This window comes from Entelurus aequoreus, linkage group LG02, assembly GCF_033978785.1.
Source record: "Entelurus aequoreus isolate RoL-2023_Sb linkage group LG02, RoL_Eaeq_v1.1, whole genome shotgun sequence".
In the NCBI taxonomy this organism is placed as follows: domain Eukaryota; kingdom Metazoa; phylum Chordata; class Actinopteri; order Syngnathiformes; family Syngnathidae; genus Entelurus; species Entelurus aequoreus.
In genome coordinates, this window is record NC_084732.1 from 51,437,268 (window position 1) to 51,463,729 (window position 26,462).

The 26,462-nt window shown below is 39.2% G+C and overlaps 1 protein-coding gene across 5 annotated transcripts in view; it reads left to right on the forward strand.

Moving 5' to 3' along the window:
• Positions 1 to 26,462, forward strand: part of trim66 (tripartite motif containing 66) — a 79,908-nt gene that overhangs the window by 35,139 nt on the left and 18,307 nt on the right. For 4 of the 5 annotated variants that reach the window (XM_062028860.1, XM_062028855.1, XM_062028847.1 and 1 more), the window contains 10 exons: positions 13,398 to 13,524; positions 13,800 to 13,916; positions 17,439 to 17,553; positions 17,781 to 17,927; positions 18,973 to 19,090; positions 20,155 to 20,957; positions 25,226 to 25,426; positions 25,584 to 25,713; positions 25,786 to 25,861; positions 25,929 to 26,097. In XM_062028860.1, the coding sequence (XP_061884844.1) occupies positions 13,398 to 13,524; positions 13,800 to 13,916; positions 17,439 to 17,553; positions 17,781 to 17,927; positions 18,973 to 19,090; positions 20,155 to 20,957; positions 25,226 to 25,426; positions 25,584 to 25,713; positions 25,786 to 25,861; positions 25,929 to 26,097 (2,003 nt within the window). The remainder of the gene's footprint in view (positions 1 to 13,397; positions 13,525 to 13,799; positions 13,917 to 17,438; positions 17,554 to 17,780; positions 17,928 to 18,972; positions 19,091 to 20,154; positions 20,958 to 25,225; positions 25,427 to 25,583; positions 25,714 to 25,785; positions 25,862 to 25,928; positions 26,098 to 26,462) is intronic. The other variant, XM_062028867.1, reaches the window with a different exon arrangement.

A 26,462-nucleotide genomic window follows, 5' to 3' on the forward strand; every position in this document is an offset into this window, starting at 1 on the left:
GGACAATTCAACCCTTAACAAAGCATTGTACTTTCAAGTACAACAATGAGTAGATGAGTGTTGTGTGTGTGTGTGTGTGTATATGTGTAAATAAATGAACACTAAAATTCAAGTATTTCTTTTATTTATATAATAAAATCAATATATATATATATATATATATATATATATATATATATATATATATATATATATATATATATATATATATATATATATATATATATATATATATATATATATATATTTATATATATATATATTTATATATATATATTTATATATATATATGTAACGGTGTAGAAACAGACGTTCATTATGCTTGATTAAATTATGAATGAAGTGTTGCAACAGCGCCTGTTGCTGGCGAGAAGTGGTATGTACTTTACCTGCGGGAAGTGCTCAGAACTGTGACGCCTTCCAATTGATAATCCCGTGACCCAAGTGGACTCACAGTCTCACAATTTGCACTGTTTTGCAGGACACTGTAATAAAATAAATTCATAATCCACCTGGTGCCAGTGACATGTTGAAGCGACAGCAGTGTGGAGCTGCATTTTGACACATACAGTTGTGGACCGTCACATATATATATATACAGGTATATATATATATATATATATAGCTAGAATTCACTGAAAGTCAAGTATTTATATATATATATATATATATATATATATATATATATATATATATATATATATATATATATATATATATATATATATATATATATATATATATATATATATATATATGAAATACTTGAGTTGGTGAATTCTAGCTGTAAATATACTCTCCTCTTAACCACGCCCCTGCCCCAACCACGCCCCCGACCCCCGACCAAGACCCCCCCCCCCACCACCTCCCGATTTTGGAGGTCTCAAGGTTGGCAAATATGCTCTATTTACATCTCTTAGTCTGAATATTAACCAAATATTGGTAATATTGTTATTTAGTGGCGCCATGATCATAGAGAAGTAACGAGCATATGCAGCTACAGTATTGACATACTGAGCCGGTGAGCTGCTGCATCGCCTCATTTGAGCTGGTGAAAGTTATTTCTAGATTATAAACGATGCTTGTCACTTGCATAGTACCCGGTTGTAGCCTTAAACCAAGAAGTTGGTCAACTTTAACACCCAACTTAGACCCAGGGATGGCGAAAAAGACATGAAAAGACACTTGTTTGCGGCATCTTTTTTTTTAACCTGCGTGAGGAGTTGAGTTGAGTTGAGTTGAGTTTGAGTTTATTTCGAACATGCAAGCATACAACATGATACATCACAATTTCCAGTTTCTCTTTTCAACATGTTCGAAAAGGAGTATGAAGAAGCAGAGCTTATTTAATCCTACCCCTTTTCTTTACATAACAGTTGCAAAACTTTTTGTTCACTTCCTGTTCACAATTTTTTCACAATAAACTCCATAAGTAATCACAATAAAAATAAATAAATAAATAATGGTAAGAATTTAATAATAATAATTGGTGAAGTAAGTCATATTTCATATGATGAGATAAGTAAGATTACTTTAAGAATGAATGAATGGATGGATGAAATAAATTGAGAATGTTTGTCATGGTTCTTCTTCTTTGTACTTTGTAAACACTTTAAGTTTGAAGAGTTTCTTGAAGTGTATCATATTAGTACATTGTTTGATTGCTTTGCTTAATCCATTCCATAATTTAATTCAACTTTATGTTGTATATTTTTTACGTGAGATTTCCAGTTCAATTTATCATCAATCTCTATACCTAGGAATTTGGTTTCATTTACTCTTTCAATTTCTATTCCGTCTATTTGTATTTGTGTTTCACTTTCTCTTCTACTGTTACCAAATAGCATTATTTTAGTTTTACTAAGATTCAACGATAGTCTGTTTTTGTCAAACCATCTTTTTAATTTGTTAATTTCTTCTGTTATTATTTGTATTATCTCATGTGTGTTCTCTCCTGAACAAAACGCTGTTGTATCATCCGCAAATAATACTAACTTTAAATCTTTTGTAACTTTACAAATGTCATTTATATAGAGATTGAATAATTTAGGTCCTAGTATTGATCCCTGAGGTACACCACAGGATATATTTAGCGTTGTAGACGTGTGTTCGCCTAGCTTCACGTATTGTTTCCTGTTCGTTAGATAACTTCTTATCCAGTTAACCCTCTGATGCCATATCGTTCTAGTTTTTTGATTAAAATATTGTGATTAATTGTGTCAAATGCTTTGGTTAGATCCATAAAAACCGCTGCCGCACATTTTTTACTATCTATTGCATTGGAAATTTCTTCTGTAATTTCAATTAAAGCCATTGAAGTTGAAACATTAGCTCTGTATCCATATTGGTTCTCTTCGAGTATTCTATTTTTATTTATGAAACTTTCTAATCTGTTATTGAGCAGTTTTTCAATGATTTTAAAAAATTGTGGAAGTAGAGAAACAGGTCTATAATTTGTAAATTGATGTTTGTCTCCAGTCTTATAAATTGGTGCAACTTTAGCTATTTTCATTTTGTTTGGAAATGTACCTGTTTGAAATGATAGGTTACTAATATACATTAATGGTCCTGAGATCTCTTCAATAACCTTTTTTATCGTTTCCATATCAATTCCGTTACAATCAGTTGAAGTCTTAGATTTACATTTTTTTGCGATTGTAACTATTTCCTCCTGTGTCACATTACTGAGGAACATGGAGTTGGGATTTCGCTCTATGGTATCATTATAGTCCTCAATTGGAACTGGGTCTGGAATCCTTTCTTCCAATTTTGGTCCAATATTTACAAAATAATTATTGAAGCTTTCAACTACTTCCTTTATGTTGTCATTTTTTTTATTTTCATCTAAGAAGTATTGAGGGTAGTCCCTCTTAGTTCCATTTTTAATAATGCTATTGAGGATGCCCCATGTTGCTCTCATATTATTTTTGTTCCTGTCCAATAATTCACTGTAATATTCTTTTCTACATGATCGTAGTATGTCTGTTAACTTGTTTTTATACTTTTTGTACTTAATTTCTGCCTCTATAGTTCTTTGTGCTATACATTTTCTATATAGTGTATTCTTCTTCTTACAAGCATTTTTTAATCCTTTTGTCATCCATGGTTGATTATTCTTTCTCTGCTTGTTACTGAGTTGTATCCATGGACAATGTTTGTCATAAAGTATTATGATCTTGTTTAAGAAATGTTCATATGCTTCATCAACCTCTTTTTCATTATACACATTGTCCCAATCTTGCTTTTGTAGCTCAATTTTGAAGGCAGTCATCCTCTTCTCTGTGCATAGTCTTCGAAATGTCCTTTTGTCTTCCATGTTCTTCTTGTAGTTTCCATCATATATTGTAAAAACTGGCAGATGATCACTAACGTCGGTTATAAGTAGACCACTTGTAGTGTTATTATCAAAATCATTGGTAAAAATATTATCAATAAGCGTGGCACAGTGTCCTGTGATTCTGCTTGGCTTTGTGATTTTAGGATATAGACAGATGCTGTACATTGTATCAATGAAGTCATCAATAGACTTTTGCTTGTTGGGGTTCAATAAGTCAATATTAAAGTCACCACATAAGAACATTATTCTTTGACCATTGTCCATGGTCAAATAAATGGATTATTTATTAATTCTTCATCTAAACGGGAAGATATGAACATCCCCTCAGTCGGCATCCTCGTGAGAGAATACATTGCACAGTAAGTGATTGATTGTTTTATTATGTTCGTAGTTTGTATATCTTGTTTAGCACTTAGCAATACTGCTGCATGATAGTGTTTCACTAGAGATCAATCTGTTTAGCACAGAGCTTCTGAAACTTGTAGATTATCCTCCTTATATTCAGGATAAAAAATGTATGGTTCTGGATCATCATTTTCCCAAAGTAGCCTTTGATGGCTCTAATAAAGTCTGTCATGACTACTAGTAGTAGTTATTGAAGAAGGGAAAAGCGAATTGGTACTTTAACTTTACTTAAATGTTGTGATGTCTGGGAAATGAATACGCTGCCATATGCCTATAATTAGCAACATTGGTAAATATTCCATCCATCCATTTGCTACCGCTTGTCCCTTTCGGGGTCGCTGGAGCCTATCTCAGCTGCATTCGGGTGGAAGGCGGGGTACACCCTGGACAAGTCGCCACCTCATCGCAGGGCCAACACAGATAGACAGACAACATTCACACTCACATTCACACACTAGGGCCAATTAAATATTACATATTATTATTATGAATGTGCATGTTAGTCCATTACATATATACAGTACTTTCAGTGTGTATATACAACATTGATGTAGATTTGTAGGCGTTTTTAGAGGGCTTTAAAGGCCTACTGAAATGAATTTTTTTAATTTAAACGGGGATAGCAGATCCAATCTATGTGTCATACTTGATCATTTCGCAATATTGCCATATTTTTGCTGAAAGGATTTAGTATAGAACAACGACGATAAAGTTCACAACTTTTGGTCTCTGATAAAAAAAAGCCTTGCCCCTACCGGAAGTAGCGTGACGTAGTCAGTTGATCATCTCCTCTTATTTTCCTATTGTTTTCAATGCAGCTAGAGCGATTCGGACCGAGAAAGCGACGATTACCCCATTAATTTGAGCGAGGATGAAAGATTCGTGGATGAGGAACGTTAAGAGTTAAGGACTAGAATGCAGTGCAAAACATATCTTTTTTCGCTCTGACCTTAACTTAGGTACAAGCTGGCTCATTGGATTCCACACTCTCTCCTTTTTCTATTGTGGATCACGGATTTGTATTTTAAACCACCTCGGATACTATATCCTCTTGAAAATGAGAGTCGAGAACGCGAAATGGACATTCACAGTGACTTTTATCTCCACGACAATACATCGACGAAACACTTTAGCTACGGAGCTAACGTGATAGCATCGTGCTTAACTGCATATAGAAACAAAATAAATAAATCCCTGACTGGAAGGACAGACAGAAGATCAACAATACTATTAAACCAGGGACATGTAAATACACGGTTAATGCTTTCCAGCTTGGCGAAGCTTAAAAATGATGTTGCTAACGACGCCATTGAAACTAACATAGTATAACGGGACCTCACAGAGCTATGATAAAAACATTAGCGCTCCACCTACGCCAGCCAGCCCTCATCTGCTCATCAACACCCGTGCTCACCTGCGTTCCAGCGATCGACGGCGCGACGAAGGACTTCACCCGATCATCCGTGCGGTTGGTGGCTAGCTTCGGCTAGCGCGTCTGCTATCCAAGTAAGTCCTCCTGGTTGTGTTGCTACAGCCAGCCGCTAATACACCGATCCCATCTACAACTTTCTGCTTTGCAGTCTCCATTGTTCATTAAACAAATTGCAAAAGATTCACCAATGCAGATGTCCAGAATACTGTGGAATTATGAGATGAAAACAGAGCTATTTTGTATTGTTTTCAATGGGGTACCGATACTTCTGTTTCACTGGCTACGTCACACGCATACGTCATCATCCAAAGGCGTTTTCAACCGGAAGTTTAGAGGGAAATTTAAAATTGCACTTTATAAGTTAACCCGGCCGTATTGGCATGTTGTCATAGTTTGTAGTTGACGAACCCCAAGATGCAGATATGATGGCAGGCATTGAATGGGAAAACATGATTTAATTCAGATACTACAGCAAAAAACAAACAAAAGGGAACAAACAAAAGGCGCGCACAAGGCGGAGAACAAACTAGGCTATAAACTAAAATAGCACAAAGGCTAACTGTGGACAAATAAACAAAAACACTTACTGTGACACGAAGGAACTATGACTAAAGCGGAGTGGACAAAAGTAGACGGAGCTACAACTACAAATAGGTAGAAGTGACAAGTATTCTAATGACAATGATCCAGCAGTGACTGGAGGGCAGGACAGGTTTAAATAGGCAGCTGGCTGACTGGCACCAGGTGTGGCCACGTGCCAATCAGCCACAGCTGAGGGGACGAAGCACTTAGGGAGACAATCAGGAAATGAAGACAAAATAAAAGCACTGACAGGAACTAAAGACAGGAAACTAAGACAAACGCAGAGGAAAACTAAAACTTGATCAAACTGTCAGGGACAACCCTGACAGTAGCCCCCCTTCCCATAACGGATACCAGACATATAAGAAATCGCCCCCCACCCACAATAAAAAAACAGTCCAAAGTCAAGGGAGGGTGGAGGGAGGACAAGGAGGTGGGCCGCCAGGCCAAGTGTCCCCGCAACCAGCGGGGAAGAGTCAGGTGGCGACGGCGAGTTGAACGCCGCCGCAATTGTCGAGGCCGCCTGACCGCCGGCGTGGGAGGGCCCACCGGGAAGGATGGTGGCGGCGCCCTCTGCTGGCCACCCGGGGAGGGTGGTGGCGGCGCCCTCTGCTGGCCACCCGGGGAGGGTGGTGGCGGCGCCCTCTGCTGGCCACCCGGAGAGGGTGGTGGCGGCGCCCTCTGCTGGCCACCCGGAGAGGGTGGTGGCGCCCTCTGCTGCTGGCCAACCCGAGTGCATGGTGGTGGCGCCCTCTGCTGCTGGCCCACCGGAGTGCATGGTGGTGGCACCCTCTGCTGCTGGCCCACCGGAGTGCATGGTGGTGGCGCCCTCTGCTGCTGGCCCACCGGAGTGCATGGTGGTGGCGCCCTCTTCTGGTCCACCGGAGAGGGTGGTGGAGACCCCTGCTGGCCCACCGGAGAGGGTGGTGGAGACCCCTGCTGGCCCACCGGAGAGGATGGTGGAGACCCCTGCTGGTCCACCGGAGAGGATGGTGGAGACCCCTGCTGGCCCACCGGAGAGGATGGTGGAGACCCCTGCTGGTCCACCGGAGAGGATGGCGCCATCTCTTGCAGACCCACTGGGGTGAGTAGCTGTGCCTCCCCAGCTGCACAGCTACTCATAACCCCCCCCCCAAGGGACGGATCCCAGACGTCCCCAGCTAGGCCCACAGACGACAGGGGTGAGTGGGAGAGGGCTTTAAAAGTGGCCGAACTTTTCTTTAATTTAGCCATCCCTTCCAAAGCTTTGTTAAGCCTCTCCGCCATGGACATCAATCAATCAATCAATCAATGTTTATTTATATAGCCCTAAATCACAAGTGTTTTAAAGGGCTGTACAAGCCACAACGACATCCTCGGTACAGAGCCCACATACGGGCAAGGAAAAACTCACCCCAGTGGGACGTCGGTGAATGACTATGAGAAACCTTGGAGAGGACCGCATATGTGGGTAACCCCCCCCCCCCCCCCCTCTAGGGGAGACCGAAAGCAATGGATGTCGAGTGGGTCTGACATAACATTGTGAAAGTCCAGTCCACAGTGGATCCAACACATCAGCGGGAGTCCAGTCCACAGCGGGGCCAACAGGAAACCATCCCGAGCGGAGACGGGTCAGCAGCGCAGAGATGTCCCCAACCGATGCACAGGCTAGTGGTCCACCCGGGGTCCCGACTCTGGACAGCCAGCACTACATCCATGGCCACCGGACCTATGCAACTCCCCCTCGCAAGGGACAGGGGAGAAGAGGAGAGAAGAAAAGAAACGGCAGATCAACTGGTCTACAAAAAGGGGGGTCTATTTAAAGGCTAGATTATACAAATGAGTTTTAAGATGGGACTTAAATGCTTCTACTGAGGTAGCATCTCTAACTGTTACCGGGAGGGCATTCCAGAGTACTGGAGCCCGAATAGAAAACGCTCTATAGCCCGCAGACTTTTTTTTGGCTCTGGGAATCACTAATAAGCCGGAGTTCTTTGAACGCAGATTTCTTGTCGGGACATATGGTACAATACAATCGGCGAGATAGGCTGGAGCTAAACCGTGTAGTATTTTATACGTAAGTAGTAAAACCTTAAAGTCGCATCTTAAGTGCACAGGAAGCCAGTGCAGGTGAGCCAGTATAGGCGTAATATGATCAAACTTTCTTGTTTTTGTCAAAAGCCTTGCAGCCGCATTTTGTACCAACTGTAATCTTTTAATGCTAGACATAGGGAGACCCGAAAATAATACGTTACAGTAATCGAGACGAGACGTAACGAACGCATGAATAATGATCTCAGCGTCGCTAGTGGACAAGATGGAACGAATTTTAGCGATATTACGGAGATGAAAGAAGGCCGTTTTAGTAACACTCTTAATGTGTGACTCAAACGAGAGAGTTGGGTCGAAGATAATACCCAGATTCTTTACCGAGTCGCCTTGTGTAATTGTTTGGTTGTCAAATGTTAAGGTGGTATTATTAAATAGATATTGGTGTCTTGCAGGACCGATAATCAGCATTTCCGTTTTCTTAGCGTTGAGTTGCAAAAAGTTAGCGGACATCCATTGTTTAATTTCATTAAGACACGCCTCCAGCTGACTACAATCCGGCGTGTTGGTCAGCTTTAGGGGCATGTAGAGTTGAGTGTCATCAGCATAACAGTGAAAGCTAACACCGTACTTGCGTATGATGTCACCCAGCGGCAGCATGTAAATACTAAAGAGTGCAGGGCCAAGAACCGAACCCTGGGGAACTCCGCACGTTACCTTGACATAGTCCGAGGTCACATTGTTATGGGAGACGCACTGCATCCTGTCATTAAGATAAGAGTTAAACCAAGACAAGGCTAAGTCTGACATACCAATATGTGTTTTGATACGCTCTAATAAAATATTATGATCGACGGTATCGAAAGCGGCGCTAAGATCAAGAAGCAGCAACATAGATGACGCATCAGAATCCATCGTTAGCAATAGATCATTAGTCATTTTTGCGAGGGCTGTCTCCGTAGAGTGATTTGCCCTGAAACCGGATTGAAAAGGTTCACAGAGATTGTTAGTCACTAAGTGTTCATTTAGCTGCTGTGCAACAATTTTTTCGAGAATTTTGGAAATAAACGGAAGGTGGGAGACCGGTCGGTAGTTTACCATGAGGTCAGGATCGAGGTTAGGTCTTTTGAGCAGAGGATGAATAACCGCTTTTTTGAATGCTAGGGGAACAGTGCCGGAGGAAAGTGATAAGTTTATAATATTTAACACTGATGGACCTAATAATACAAACAGTTTCTTGATAAGTTTCCCAGGAAGTGGGTCAAGTAAACATGTTGTTTGTTTTATCCCACTTACACGCTGTAATAATTCCTCTAATGTTATTTCATCAAAAATAGAGAGATTATTTTGGAGGGCAGTGTCCGTCGTATATACAGTCGTATTTGTGTTAATAGAACCCAGTTGTAGCTGGGATGCGTTGTCTTTAATCTCCTTTCTAATGAGTTCAATTTTCTTATTAAAGAAATTCATAAAATCATCTGCCGAGTGGGTGGAGCTACTGGGAGGAGTCCCTTGTTGGGTTAGCGATGCTACTGTACTAAACAGAAATTTAGGATCGTTTTTGTTGAGGCGGATGAGATTTGAGTAGTATTTAGCTTTAGCTAAGGTAAGCATGCGTTTATAAGTTATTAAACTATCACTCCATGCTTGATGGAAAACCTCAAGTTTAGTCGCGCGCCATTTGCGTTCCAGTTTTCTACATGATAATTTATGAGCTCTAATTTCTTCTGTAAACCATGGGGTGCGCCTTTTAGGGGCCCTTTTTTGCTTTAGCGGTGCTATACTATCAATAATTTCGCGCAAGGCATCGTCAAAGTTGTTAGTGAGGTTATCAATAGAGCCGACATAATTTGGGAATGGTGCCATTACCGAAGGCAGTAGGTCAGCAAGAGTCATCGTTGTGGCAGCATTAATGTTGCGGCCGCTATAGCAGTTATTATTATTATTAGCTTGTTGACAATGAGTCAAAACTTCAAATTTTATAAGGTAATGATCGGACATTACTTTAGTATATGGAAGTATCATAACTTTGGAGGTGGTGACACCCCTGACAAGCACTGGATCTATTGTATTACCGTTGCGACATCTCTGCGAGGTTCGAATTTGGCTGGATCATTCTGTCATAGTTTGTAGTTGACGAACCCCAAGATGCAGAGATGATGGCAGGCATTGAATGGGAAAACATGATTTAATTCAGATACTACAGCAAAAAACAAACAAAAGGGAACAAACAAAAGGCGCGCACAAGGCGGAGAACAAACTAGGCTATAAACTAAAATAGCACAAAGGCTAACTGTGTACAAATAAACACAAACACTTACTGTGACACGAAGGAACTATGACTAAAGCGGAGTGGACAAAAGTAGACGGAGCTACAACGACAAATAGGTAGAAGTGACAATTGACAAGTATTCTAATGACAATGATCCAGCAGTGACTAGAGGGCAAGACAGGTTTAAATAGGCAGCTGGCTAACTGGCACCAGGTGTGGCCACGTGCCAATCAGCCACAGCTGAGGGGACAAAGCACTTAGGGAGACAATCAGGAAATGAAGACAAAATAAAAGCACTGACAGGAACTAAAGACAGGAAACTAAGACAAACGCAGAGGAAAACTAAAACTTGATCAAACTGTCAGGGACAACCCTGACACGTGTTGCAATGTTAAGATTTCATCATTGATATATAAACTATCAGACTGCGTGGTCGGTAGTGGTGGGTTTCAGTAGGCCTTTAAAGGCAGAATAGAGCGACTCTCATTGGCTTTATTGTTGGATTAATTTTGCTAATGTCTAGAATGCTTAAAAAGAATAATAATGTGTGCTTCTTTTACATAAGGATTGTGAATGATAAACAAAGTTTAAAAAAAAAGGGTAGTTCCCCTTTAAAAATCTTGAAAATAGTTGCCTGATCACCTATTTACCAGTCACTTTATTCGGTACACCAGCATTGGCTGCAATACAAGAACTGTATTAAAAATTAGAGTATATTAGTAGAATGTGAAGAGTAGCCTACTCAGGGTAGCGCAGACCTCCACCAAGGCTAAATATTAATATAGACAAACTAGAAAAGCACTCGGAGAGCGCAGACCTTCGCCAGGCACTATCTATATGAAGCCAGAAACCTGCCAGTAAGTTTTGGTATTGAAAAAAAAGCTTGAGTTATTTTGCTAATTAACAGACACACAAACCACCGGCAATGATTACATAAACTCCTGGCGGTGGTAATAACCTTGTTGTAAAGGATTTAAAGGCTTGTCAAGGATGTCCCACTTCAGCCTTGTAAGTACCGTATTTTTCGGAGTATAAGTCGCACCGGCCAAAAATGCATAATAAAGAAGGGAAAAAACATATATAAGTCGCACTGGAGTATAAGTCGCATTTTTTGGGGAAATGTATTTGATAAAACCCAACACCAAGAATAGACATTTGAAAGGCAATTTAAAATAAATAAAGAATAGTGAACAACAGGCTGAATAAGTGTACGTTATATGACGCCTAAATAACTAACTGAGAACGTGCCAGGTATGTTAACGTAACATATTATGGTAAGAGTCATTCAAATAACTATAACATATAGAACATGCTATACGTTTACCAAACAATCTCTCACTCCTGATCGCTAAATCCGATGAAATCTTATACGTCTAGTCTCTTACGTGAATGAGCTAAATAATATTATTTGATATTTTATGGTAATGTGTTCATAATTTCACACATAAGTCGCTCCTGAGTATAAGTCGCACCCCCGGCCAAACTATGAAAAAAACTGCGACTTATAGTCCGAAAAATACGGTGATAGTAACAGTACAGTTGCACATTATACTCTATTCATTTTGATTTTGACGGAAATACAAATGATTGACAACCATCAAACCAAGGCTGTGTCCAAATTTGGGGTCTGCACCTGAAAAAGGAGGGATGCCACATCTTGAGTGAATCCTCCTGGACAGTCAGCCTTCACCACACATCCTGGTCGTGCCTACTGTTGAAGATATCTGCCGTGCAAAGCAAAAAAACAGAACAAACGTGAGCAAACAAAAAACAAGCTCTCCGTCAGACTTATCTTCAGCTCAGAGGTAAACCTTATATATTTAACAATATTAATACTACTTTATTTGATCTATTACTATTTGGCTGCTTAGTTCATTTGTACCGCACTCTGTTCAGAAAAAAGTTCATGTTGAATGATAACTATTCCTGTCCTATCTTTTTGTGTTTAAACACTTAACAAAGTTTATGATGGATTTTTTTGTACTTAAATGATTCAGAATTAGTAGTTCCTGTGCCTTTCTTTAAATTTGTTATTGGCATGGCAGTGATCCCTGCAGACCACTTGAACAATGTTGTAGACATGGAAACATGCACTAGTCCAGATGATGTCCTTTGACAGACAGGAGACATAATTTTTACAGCAACATCACACGCTTCGCTAATATTTTTTTAAAATGCATGTTTCATGTAATACGAACACAGTAATTTCTTATATAAATGCACAGACTCTATTTTTTATTAACATTTTTCTGTCATTTGCTTAACCACTTATAAAAGATTATGTACATTTAAACATAATATTAGTTCTAATAAACCAATTGTAAATCAGAATAATTTCAAAATTCCGGAATCTTAGCAAATGAAGGCAGCAGATAAAAAACATGTTAAAAACACTAACCCATCATTTTGCTTGATAAATTATCATCCAAACCTATAAATACTTTTATTTTTGTTTTCCATATATACTGTATGCTTGTTAGACCATTTTATTCAAAATTGTTAGAGAGAAGCAAGCCGACTCCAGATTCCTTTAACAGGCATAAAAGTGATTATATAAAACATGTACATGATGTACACAAAACCCATAATCATCTTGAGGTGGCGACTTGTCCAGGGTGTACCCCGCCTACCGCCCGAATGCAGCTGAGATAGGCTCCAGCGACCCAGAAAGGGACAAGTGGTAGAAAATGGATGGATGGATGTTCCATTTACAGTATGTGCATAATATTAAGTCTTATGTCTTCACATAATCACGTTAGTAAGATCAAAGTCAACCTCTCCATGCCTAACAAATGACTGTGAAAACATTTAAACTTTACTTCCAAGGTCTTCATACATCAAATCAATACTTGTATACGAAACAATACTTACAAATAAATCAATACTTACATCTAAATCGATACTTACGCTACACCCCGCTTTCACAATTTTTTTTCAGGGCCAAATAAATCAATACTTACATCTAAATCGATACTTACGCTCCACCCCGCTTTCACAATTTTTTTCAGGGCTGCATGGAAGCTTGCAAAGAATACTGCGATTTTTGGGGCTATGAAGGAGTTAGGAACATCTCGCATTTTTACCACAATATTAAACTTCAATTAAAAACTGTCAATCCAAACTGAGAATTATCTTTATTAAGCTAAATATTTATGTATTGTATAGTCTCAAATTAGATTTTAAAGGTGTACCTAATGAAGCGGCTATTAATTGTACATCCACACCTGTGTGTGCATCCATAAACCCTGCAGATGCTTGGCCTCTCAAGCTGTGAGTGTGACTCACCTGTCAACTGGTTGCTAATTGCCACCCTACTCAATCTGCTCCCTTGTTTTTTTAAGGTGCAGGAACATATCCTTGTTCCCTCATGTGCCACTCTCATAGACAGCAGCCCCTGGAGCTGTTTTGTGAGTCATGTGACCTCCTGTGCTGCAGCAGCTGTCACGTGTCCTCCCACAAAACCCACAGGTCAGTGCTCACATACACATCGTACAAGGACACCGCAAAAAAGGGGTCAGCACAGGTTAAAAACTTCCCTGTCACTTTTATCAGCAATATCTGCATAAACACCCCCCTTGGCCCACCTAATAGCCATTAAGTATTCACAGGCTTTTGTTTTTGCTCATGATACTGTCTAGCTGTTGTTTATCAGGTCACCTGCACCCCAGGAGAAACACCATGCCTTCTGGCTTTGTTTATTAATGCACTTCATGCAGTAAATTGTGCACCTGTCATGTGTGCAGGGTGGTGCAGATTGGGAAGGCTCTCCAGGATCAGCGGTGGCTGTTTGAAAGCCTGATGGTGCAGGTGGAAGAAAGAAGGTCTGCTGTGGAGAACAGCGCAAAGCAGATAGAAAACAGGTTGTTGTTTAAAATAAGTACAGTTCTGCCTGAAAACAACCACTTACAATATATAACATTCATCTACACTTCATTAAGTAGACCTTTACAAATCTAATATGATCCAGTATAAGAGCTGTATCACAAATTGTGATTTTACAAGGATAATACTGCCCATTTTTAAGTCAGAGATATATTTATTCAACAGGATGTTAATAATTGTGGTTCCTCATGGAGCTGAAAAAACAATACATAACAAAGTTTATAACATACGGTTACTATTATTGTAACCGTATGGAATAATACAGAAATATAAAAAAACAAACATACTTCACTTTGATACATTTTGCCATACTGAGACAATATAATGTTGGTCAATTAATATATTCTGAATTATCTGAACAAAACTTAATATCTCTAACTTGAGATATTTAATACTTATTATTATAAATATTTACTAACAACAGTCTTTCTGTGTGGAGTTTGCATGTTCTCCCCGTGACTGCGTGGGTTCCCTCCGTGTACTCCGGCTTCCTCTCACCTCCAAAGACATGCACCTGGGGATGGGTTGATTGGCAACACTAAATTGGCCCTAGTGTGTGAATGCTGTCTGTCTATCTATGTGAAAGTTACAGTTAAAGTACCAATGATTGTCACACACACACTAGGTGTGGCGAAATTATTCTCTGCATTTGACCCATCACCCTTGATCACCCCCTGGGAGGCGAGGGGAGCATTGGGCAGCAGCGGTGGCCGTGCCCGGGAATCATTTTTGGTGATTTAACCTCCAATTCCAACCCTTGATGCTGAGTGCCAAGCGGGGAGGTAATGGGTCCCATTTTTATAGTCTTTGGTATGACGGAGTTTGAACTCACACTCTAACCACTAGGCCACTGAGTAGTATGCTATCCTGGCCCTTCGATGAGGTGGCAACTTGTCCAGCTGGGATAGGCTCCAGCCCCTCCGCGATCCCGAGAGGGATAAGCGGTAGAAAATGGATGGATGGGATTAGGGCTGGGCGATATATCGAATATACTCGATATATCGCGGGTTTGTCTCTGTGCGATATAGAAAATGACTATATCGTGAGTATTTGAGTATACGTTCTCACGCAGTTGCTTTTAGCTGCGGGCAGAGTCTCACTCTTTCTTGTCTCTCCTTCTCACAGAGAGTTAAAACAAGCGCACTTTCTTACATACGTCACATACTGTCGCACGTGCAACGTCATACGCCCTCACCGAGCAGAGAGGTAGTGGCATGGTAACGTTAGCTGTGGTGCAAGTTGAGCCGTGCGAGTGGTAATACGAGAGAGAGAAGGTGCGACTCTGGTAACATAAAGGAAGAAGAATTAATTCCCAAGAAAAACAGCGCGGGGTCCATCGTCTGGCGGTCGTTTCAAGCAGGAAGATATTGAACATACAACCGTAATATGTCAAGTATGCGGCAAAAGCGTTCCTACAAAAAGTAGCGGCACTACTAATTTGTAGCATCATTTGAAAAGTCACCCGCTACAGAATGAAGAGTGCTTGAAACTCCGCATGTCAACATCTCCGGCCGGTGCCACACCAACAAAATGCACTGACCCAATTGAGCCTGGCGTCTTCCATTTCCAGATTAACACCGTATGAAAAAAATATCAATCAATCAATCAATCAATCAATGTTTATTTATATAGCCCTAAATCACAAGTGTCTCAAAGGGCTGCACAAGCCACAACGACATTCTCGGTACAGAGCCCACATAGTCAACAACAGAAGGAGATAATGTCCGCAATAACCTACCCCATAGCGAAGGACATACACTATTTGATTTCCTATTATGCAGCTAATTTGGATTTGACAGTTATTGAAATATCTTGTGTGACATCATGCACAAAAGTGCATTTTATTTGTTTTAAACTACTGTACTGGAATTCTGTACAAAAAGTGCACTTTAATTTAGTGTTGTTTTGATATGTCATCTTAGTGACATCATGCACAAAAGTGCACTAATAGCTTGTTTTAAAATGTCTGACAATCTTGCACTTTCTGTTTTGAAATGACATGAATGTTTGTTCCACTGCTTAATAACTGTTTAACAAATAGTTTTGGTAAATTGACTTAGTTGTGGTTTCCCTCTCGGCATGAAAGTTTAAAATGAGCATATATTAATGCAGTATGAACAAGAATGTTTTAATGTAGACACATAGAATCATCATACTGGTGTGATTATATGCATCACGTGTTCATTCAAGGCTAAAGAAAAATATCGAGATACATATCGTGTATCGTGACATGGCTTAAAAATATTGAGATATTAATAAAAGGCCATATCGCCCAGTCCTAGATGGAATTGTATGATTATTCTGCTCGACGAAAACATTATGGTAGGGCTTCAGCACACTTGAATATTTACTGAAAAATTTGAACACATGTTCATCATGACAGGACGTGCTAAAATAATCAACGATGTACATTAAAGCCACAAGCCCCGTGGGTCATTTTTTTCCCAGTTACGGGGAGGGAATTGGGTGGGATCCATTTTTTTGGTGTTTTTTTTGTGTGTAAATGTTCTAATGCAGGACATGTTTATTTTGTCTGAAGAATATGTCGCAGGCCAATAAAAAACAAGCTGCGGGCGGCATCAGGCTCCCTGACCGCACTTTGGACAACTTGGTGTAATGTTAAAAAAGGTTTGATTAAATGAAATTAGTCAAACAGAGAACAATGCTACTGTAGGTAGGAAAACAGTAACAATCTATTATTAACCGTCTGGAATGGACTTAGTGTACATTGTCTTTAAGTTGAATTGAAGTGGGAATTGCTTTTGGTGGCACCTAGTGGTCACAATAAATTATTAAGTTAAGCTCATTAGTAAGTTGTATGATATGGGCATGTTGGTTACCGGATACTATCTAATAAGCTTCTGCCCTTTGACTTTGTATATGAAAGTAATATGCAACTAAACTGATTTGATACTTACTTGTATTGACAAATTGTTTAAGACTTCAATATTGTTCAATTACTACATATGTCAAGCTTATATGCTTAGCTGTTGTAGCTGCTGGCTAACCATGTTTACCTTTTGTTAATGATTAAAATAAACGCGCTGCAGGACTGCTTGTATCAGAGGTTAGATCTGAAAGTTTAGATGCAATCTGTTGTATGATATATTTTTTTTGTTGCTGATATCAGATCATACAACCCTAGAAAAAACCCCGTAATTTTCCCCCTAAAAAAATACAGAATACTGTGCAATTTTTCCGCTGCAAATAACAAACACCGTAATAAACATTTAGATACATTTAATTACATTTATTTGGGGTACCCCCTTGAGATGCAGTATTTTGTTTTCAAGGGGGCCCCTAAATGAATGAATGCTAAATGAATGTTTTCCTGACGGTGTCAATCCAAACTAAGCAATAATGTCTTTGTATCTTTGCTCTTGACCAGATCGTCAATACACTCCAGGGGTTTACTTATGTTGTGGCCTGTGAATTTATATTACGATCGCCTTTTTTGCCTGTCAGATGAGATTTACTTTGCTTTTTTTGTCTTTTTGTAGGGTTCATGGAGTCAAGATTGCACACAGGAAAGCTGAAAACCAGATTAAAATGGCAAAGATGATTATGATGAATGAGCTTAACAAACGAGCTAACCTATTAATAGAGCAACTGGAGGTAATTACTTTTCCTCTTTCTTTCCTTTTTATCTTTCAGCTAGCCAGTGAATGTAAATTCAAAGAATCAGTAATGCGTAATAAGTCCTGGGAGCAAACAAATGAGAGGCCATAATGATCTGTCAGAGCAGTTTAAACATTTTGCAAAATATAGGAGAGGAGGAGCCAGAGAGTGTCTCCCAGGGTGTCATAGTCACATGAGACTGGATACATGTTGTTTCACTGCAGAAAATCTCTGAGGACTTTCAGCAGTGTCTGGAGGACCAGCTGCAGGGGGCGATAGAGACGTGTGGCCAGCTGGACCATGTGCAGAAGTTCATAAATTGGGCTACAACTCACCATTGTCAGGGCCCTGTGCTCTTCAGCAGTAGAATGGTACGACAACAAAATAATAAATATATGTTCACTGGGAGGGGGAAGAAGTCTGAAAAACATGCACAGTTAAAATAGTTTACATTCTTTGAGCTTTACAGACATATTTGATAGTATCTGCACATGATGGATACACACACCATAAGACACTGCATCTGTTTGTGCTGTAGTTCCCTTTACAGATACAAACACACACACTTTACCCAATTATTCACTGTTATTTCAGTACAGAACACATTTTTTGGTTACAATTGTAAAAAGTCAGAAAATAATTGTACCTTCTCATATTTGATATACTTTATATGAAGTTAGTATGACGTTTCTTAAAGTGGACCTATGATGATTGGAATTTACATTTAAAACACATCCTTGCAGTCTACATAATATGTATTGGATATGCTTTGGTGTCTATTTTGCTCCACAGTCACTTTTATAACCTTTTTCGTAGTCTGTCTGCATGATGTTTGATTGTGGAGTCGTTCCCAGATTGTAACTGAAACCACATCCCACCCTCTCCAAAAGTATCATATTTTATCTTTTGAAAATGTACACTGTTTAAAGTCGTCACTGCTATTTTTTTTTAGATACCGTCAGAAATAAACTTCATAAACATTATATCAAATCACCTGGCTTAACATTAGGTGTACCTGCGCATCCTCAGATTCGATTCAATGAGTGCATAAAACACAGCTGCTTTTAGCTGCATTTATATCACCGCATGTCTGTGTTATTACGCACATGCCAAGATTAAATTAAAATATTGTGTTTTTGGAGCTCCTCCCTCTCTAGCTGAGAGCTTGATAACCCTGCAAACAGAGGCATCTAAAACCATATGCAAGCTCATGGGAAAATGCATGAACCTTATGATTTAATGCTTTGACATTGTTTAACACGAGCATCCAACATTGTATCATTTATAAATCAGAAAAAAATAAATTCATCATGGGTCCTCTTTAAGTGTTAGATTTCTAAAGACTATACGTTAACTACAAACCAGCTCACGAAAGACTTATCTGTCTTCCAATGTCACTATTTATTGGTCTTTTAGATTTCTATGCAAATCCAACAGTTGCTTGACTCGTCACTGCAGTCTGACACTTGGAGTCCGGTCAAAATCAAGTTCAACTGGGATGCAAGCTACTGGACGAAGCAGATGTCTTCATTAGGTGAAATCAATTATACAGGAATGTGTACCTATGATGATTGTATTGAATGTTCACTCACCAATAAGAGAATAAGATGTTTTATAACATCATTTTATTTGCGGTTTGTCCTTGGTTCACAAAAAGGCTGTTTTAGTTACACATAAAATCAAATCAACATGGTATTTACTTTTGAGTGAATGTACTATATTGACCCATATATAAATCGACATTGATATAAAATGACCCCTTTTAAGACCCATCCATCCATCCATACATTTTGTACCACTTGTCCTTTCTGGGTTAAGAGGAGGCTGGAGCCTAACCCAGGTGCACTCAGGCCCGTTTTGGAATTTTTTTTCCTTTTTTTTCAATAATTAGTATAATAACAACTGATTGTAATTAAAGAAAAATATGATATTCTTCTTAGCTGCTCAACAGTTTGATGACACTCTTTTAGTCCCGGATATGAGATAATTTTTTTTTTTCAAAGAAAAAAAAAGGTTTTATTCGGGTCAATATGTTACTTTACTTACCTTGGTGTTTTTTTCCAGAAATGGCCAGTTTAGCCAACATGGCTTTTTAATTAAGGGGTATGTATGTTGCTTGGGCATGCACTACAAGTTTAGGGGTGCCAAAACCTTTCCCTTCCAAGGGCCAAAGTGAAAATGTGCCAATAGACCAGTGGCCAAATATATCGATTTTAAGCATACAGCAGCACCATGAGTGAGGAGTTTAGCTCCATATGATTTAAGGTAGTGGAGATTGTCACATTCTATTGACGCCAAATAGTTAGCCATGCGGACATGCTATCCATAATGGTATGAGCTTGAAAGAGGTCAGTATGAACATGTTTATGTATTGGGAAGCCACCATTTAGCAGGCAAAACAAAATGACTTTGCGGGCCAAATTTGGCCTGTGGGCCCCACTTTGGGCACCCCTGCACTAGTTTGTCTTGTGGTCTAACGCCATTGAGTTGGTGTGACTGGTCTTTTTTTTAAATTCTGGAGTAAGAACCTTAAATACCTGTGTAGCATTAATGTGGATGCTAATATTTATGTCGTACTCTCATACTCTAACTGTGCAGGCCAGCTGACTGTAGAGGGTGGAAGCTGTCCCTACCCTCAGGGCTTGAGTTGTGCCACCGTTCTCAGGCCCCAGCCTATCACCTGCTTGGCTCTGCCGCCCGTGTGCCATAGAGGAAGAGAGTCCGCCTGCGGGTACCAGTTGTGCTGCGAGCCCCAGGTGTGTTGCCTGCATGGCATCACTTCTCAGTTAGATCTGGACAAGAGCCAGCTGGGGGATTCACTCTACAACTCAAGCTATGTTCCACCTGCCATTGTACCTGCCTCTCGGGTACAGAGTCAGCAGTTGCAGAGTTTGTGGGACCCAAACAACTCCTCTGCCTTGCAAACATCTTCACAATGCCCTTCACCCGCCCCTGTCATGGGACCCATCCAGATTAATTGTGGTCGTTCACCACAAGCAAGTGCATCCCAGTCCGAGTCTCTGCCTGAATCTCATGTCTATCACCATCACCACAGAGGAACTGTTCCAGTCGGCCATGGTCATCTCAGTGCAGACCACCAGAGGCCACGCCAGAGCCAGATGCACGACACTTGTCCACGCAAATTGTCAAGCAGTGCAACTCTGCAGGAGGTTCTGGACGATACAGCCGTTGATCAAGACGCCACAGCTGAGGAGAGCTGGAAGGAGCAATGCAGAGTGGACGAGAGTCGTGGACAAGTAGCTGAACATGAGGAGTCGCAGTCCGACAGAAGCCTGCCGAGTCCTGTCCAACAACAACAGAACTTTCAGGATGGTCCAGAAGCAGAACAGAGGAAAGAGCAGAAGAGGACCAGCCCTGCACTACGTGGTCAAACAAGCCAGGTGAAAGACAGTGATCTCTACTGGGAATTCAGTTGAATGAATTACAATAATCATTATGGGCCCTCTTCTCCCATGTGCTTAAATGAAAAATGGTGCGCAACTGCACCAATACTGGCTGCATACCATTCTTCTCTTCAACTTAAGTCTGTCACTTAATCCAAATGTGCACTTTTAGTTGAGCAGGCCTTAAATGTGGGCGTTGCCAGTCAAATTTGTAAAGTTACAAAGGACTTAAAGTTAGTTTTATTTGCAGACGATACAACTGCTTTTTGTTCAGGAGAGAACACACAGAAGATAATACAAATAATAACAGAAGAAATGAATAAATTAAAAAGATGGTTTGACAAAAACAGACTATCTTTGAATCTCAGTAAAACTAAAATAATGCTATTTGGTAATAGTAGAAAAGAGCATCGTACACGAATACAAATAGACGGAGTAGACATCGAAAGGGTAAAAGAAACCAGATTTTTGGGAGTATTAATAGATGATCAAATGAACTGGAAATCTCATATACAAAACATACAACATAAGGTGGCAAAAAACATTTCAATAATGAATAAAACAAAACACGTCCTGGGCCAAAAATCACTTCATATTCTCTATTGCTCGCTAGTGTTACCATATCTGAGTTATTGTGCAGAAATATGGGGAAATAACTACAAATGTGCGCTACATTCGCTAACCGTGTTACAAAAAAGATCAGTTAGAATAATACATAATGTTGGATATAGAGAACATACAAACCCTTTATTTATTAAGTCAAAAATATTAAAGTTTGTTGATTTGGTAAAATTGCAAACAGCTAAAATGATGTACAAAGCAATCTATAATCTGCTACCAAAGAATGTACAACAATTCTTCTCAACTAAAGAGGAGAAATATAACCTTAGAGGAAAAAATAATTTAAAACATTTATATGCACTTACAACACTTAAAACTTTTAGCATATCAGTATGTGGAATCAAATTATGGAATGGAAGTAAAGAAGTTAAAAATTGTACTGATATGATCCAGTTTAAGAGGTTGTTCAAAATAATAGTGCTTACAAAGTACAAAGAAGAAGAATTATGAGAAATACTTCTAACCTTATTAAAAATAAGACATTCTTCATCTCAGTATGTTAATAATGACTGAATTAATTAATTACATATCATAAAACTGTTGTATATACTAATTCATAGATGTTATTTTATTATATAAAAAGGTCAGTAAATGATTCTATATCATTGTAAACGCTTTGAAGTGGGAAAGGGGTAGGATTAAATAAGGTTTGCTTCTTCCTACTCCTTTTCGGGCATGATGTAAAATGAAATGATATGAAATTGTGTGATGTAATAAGATGTAAGTGTGTTCATGTTCGAAATAAACTAAAGAAAGAAAGAAAGAAAAATCTGGCCTTCAGCATATTATCACATTGATTTACTAATTCAAGCAAATTTCCTACACTGGCAATAATGCAAAGAAAATGTTATTTAGGCCAGTGGTCCCCAACCTTTTTGTAGCTGCGGACCGGTCAACGCTTGAAAATTTGTCCCACGGACCGGGGGTGGGGGGATTTTTTTTTTTTTTTTCCATAAAGAAATACAATCATGTGTGCTTACGGACTGTATCCCTGCAGACTGTATTGATCTATATTGACATACACATACACAATATGTATATATTGTGTTTTTTATGTTGATTTAATTTTAAAAAAACAACAAAAAAAATGTTTACATTTCTTGCGCGGCCCGGTACCAATTGGTACCGGTCCGCGGCCCGGTGGTTGGGGACCACTGATTTAGGCAACAACCAGGCTAAACCTAACTTAAATAAGAAATATTGATGTTGACTTATTTATTTGGCTGACATAATGCAGTAAGGCGCAAGATGATTCCATTTTAATAAACATTTGCAGAGGCCTGAAACTATAAATACACTCTTTAGTTTATTGTCAGAATGATCACTTCCCATAGTTGACAGCTTGCCTGAAAGCAGATGGTAGAACACAAACGAGGTTCTGCTTTTATGAAGAAAGGATGATGGGAAAACAGTTTCACATTTCACTGCAAAGCATCTCAGAATCTAGGCGAGAACACCGTGCCTTTTTACTGACAGAAAAAAACATAATTGCCCCCTAAAAATTCAAGTGATGCTGGATCACAGACATGCATTGTTTCTGTGTGTCACAGCTTGTGAATATGATATAAAACCACTTGAGCGTAATCATTTATGTACTTAACTTGCCATTAATGAGCCGCTAAGGGAATAGTAGAACATAATTTTAGCTCTGTTAGTAGCCTGAGCTGTATTCCTACATTCCACATAATTTTCCAAAAGAAGGATTAGAGTCTATTCTGTTGCACATTCATAATCTTTCATATGTCTCCTGAAGAGGCACGGCTCAAGTAAGTGTTTTAATCTCATGACACTCTGTCGGCCTGACCTCAATATGGATGTGTAAAAAAAAAAGAGTGGAAGTGTTTTCAGACTTACAGGCAATGTTTTAAATAATACAACTAGTGCTGTCAAATGAGGATTTTTCTAAATCAGATTAATCACACTTTTAAATTTTAATTAATCATGATGATTCGCAGGTTATTACTTACTTGCATAATTTAAATGAGCTTAAAAAGAGGAGCCCAAGATTTGGACACAAATACAAATGTATTATCAGAATGTCATACAGTAATATTTTTAAATGTTGTAATTAAATGCACGTCATTCATTTGCTTAAAACTGTTTTATCTTAAGTACCACCATGGTGTATTTAAGTAAAATTTGCCAGTGAGCACAACAGTCAGTATCCTCACTCATCTTTGCTCCAATGTATACATTAACCTGATCATTAACCGTTTAACAACCCATGCTGCTATTTACGTGATTATCCGCGGTGAAGGTAAATGAGCATTTTGACAGCCCTAATAAATACAATAAAGAAAAATATATTTTTAAAACCTGACCGCGCTGCCCCGCCCCAGCAGATGATGGCGTGAAACACTGTAGAAGCCACCAGAATGTGGGTGTTAAGAGGGTGTTTTTGTTTTATTATTTATCTATGCATGGTGCAATCGTATGTGCGCAGTATTTATTATTTATTTAAAATGTTGATTGCATTAGTACTAGCGTCAATGCTAACATTAATCTTGAGTAGTGTGCGGTGTGTGTATCAAGACAAGGTTTATTTCAAGACATGATGCTTTTAACCATGTTTCTTTACTAGTTTGTGGACGGTGTGTACCTTACATTATTCACAGGGAATCGATGGGTGCACCAGATTTACTGCAGCTATCAGCTAATTTCCATTTGTAGTCCCTAATATGACACCACTAACTAAAATACAAACTATACATGGGAGAAAAGAAATGACACAACTCCTAAAAACTATACAATTATGATTTATAAAACAACATCTACTCACATAGAAAACAATGCAATACAAAACAACAACATTTACAAATATCACATCACACGTGAGCATTAACACATCTACACATCTCTCACAATCCCCCGTTATTCAAAAGGAGATCTATAGAACTGTTCATTTATAAAATACATATGCTGGAAAGTATAGCATAAAGTGTATGTTCAAAGAGTCCTAAAATTCATGATATGCCCAAAAATACAATGCATAAATTGCAAAACACCCACATTAAAATTATTTCAGACCACACCACAATACACACCTATGATGTGCATGTTATAGAATGCATGCTCAAAACCTATAATTTATACAGTGACTAAATTAATGCATACATTTAAAAACTAGACTAAAATACTACAATAATACACAGGTAAAAATAAAGCCATATTTTATTGTAATTAACTATGTTAGATATTGTATATAACAATGAAATACCAGTTAAAAGTTGACAACACTGGTTGCTTAATAACCAATTTTTTGCCAGAATTGAAAAAATACTTGGCTTGAAAGTAAATTATACTTTTACAACAGTATGGGGCTCCAATAGCAACAATAACAAAACACACAAAAAAATCCCTTTTTTGCTCGCATCAGTGTTTAATAAGAGGAGCACGCTTCTCTCTGAATGGGTCATTTTCATGCGATAATTGATGCTGTCATTGCATCAGCAACAGTAAAATATGCACCTTTGTCTTTGAAGAACCACTTACTTTGAATTCACTACAATAGGCTGTGATTGATGTTTTTGTTCACGATGTGTACGCATGCTGCCCGTCTGCTGTTCACTGCATGAACAGGTGCATCCGTGCATGCGGCGCAGCTTGAAACACTGCTCAGTTATGCATGTTTATGATCCGTACAGAGATCCACATCCCTGGAGGTGTCTGCGACAGCCAACAAGTGTAGCTCTGAAGTACAGCGGTGCAGGCTCAGCCCGAGTTCAGTGTGTGCTGGTGGGAAACAACGTTCCCAGAGCATCCCTGCAGAGCTAGCAGCCTCACCCGGTGGCTCTTATTGTGAAAGGCCAACAGTATCTGAAGCTGCAAATATGCTAACAAGGAAGGTAAGAGTAGACGGTCAGATGACTCTCATCACGCATGATTTCTCTGGAGAATGATTAGATTCTATTGAGCTTATGTGACTGGCAAGCACACAAAAACAGATAAGTGTCCCGGGAAGTCTTTCAACGTGCTTTGTAATGGTGATTGTTTTGTGTTTAGTATCCCAGTGCAGACCCCAAGCAGAGAAGAGCTTCAGATGGTGTGCTTTGCATAGTCAAGGAAAACTCAGCTGACATCGTCGTCACCAGAAGCCGCCGGTTTCCATTACTGTCCTATAAAACTGAGCCAGGTGACTTCCTTATGCCATCACTTCCACCCATATATAAGATGCATTGTTAATAGTTACTTATCTCTTTCTTAGAGCCTTCTTACGTAAATGCTGAGGCTTGTTATGATGCCAAGGAAAAATGCAGCGTTTCAAGAAATGGTCACAACAGGTGTGTACTGTATGCAGTGGTGTTTTTTTTAGTTATTTAAGTTGTATCATTTGTTGTTCCTCTGAAGCTGCAAAGATGCTGAACAAGACTTTGGAAGATCCAGAGTTCCAGTAGTGTGCCTTGAGCGCCTGAAAGTTCTTATCTCTCAACTTCCTCCACATGGACGACGGCAGAGCGACCCTTTGCCTGCAAGCACGACGGAGAAGAATGAAACTTTGTTGCATGTAACACAGAAGGTATGTCGAGTACTTCAGGAAAAAACTAAATATTCTCAGAGGCAAATATTTTATCTTAAGTACAGCTTGTTGTACAAAATACATTTTGGGTTTAGTTCCGGGCAACACCCAGCCACTAGGATCTAAAAATAATAATAATAATGGATTAGATTTATACAGTGCTTTTCTATCAACTAGATACTCGGAGCACTCACAGAGAAGTGAGAACCCATCATTCATTCACTCCACATTCACACTTCGGTGGTGGTAAGCTACATTTCCAAGCCTAGATAAATGGTTGGTTTGCATCAGGAAGGAGTTCTGGCCTCAAAAATCATGTGAATTACTGTGGAAACTTGCTGTGGTGATTGTTGATGGGAGAAGCC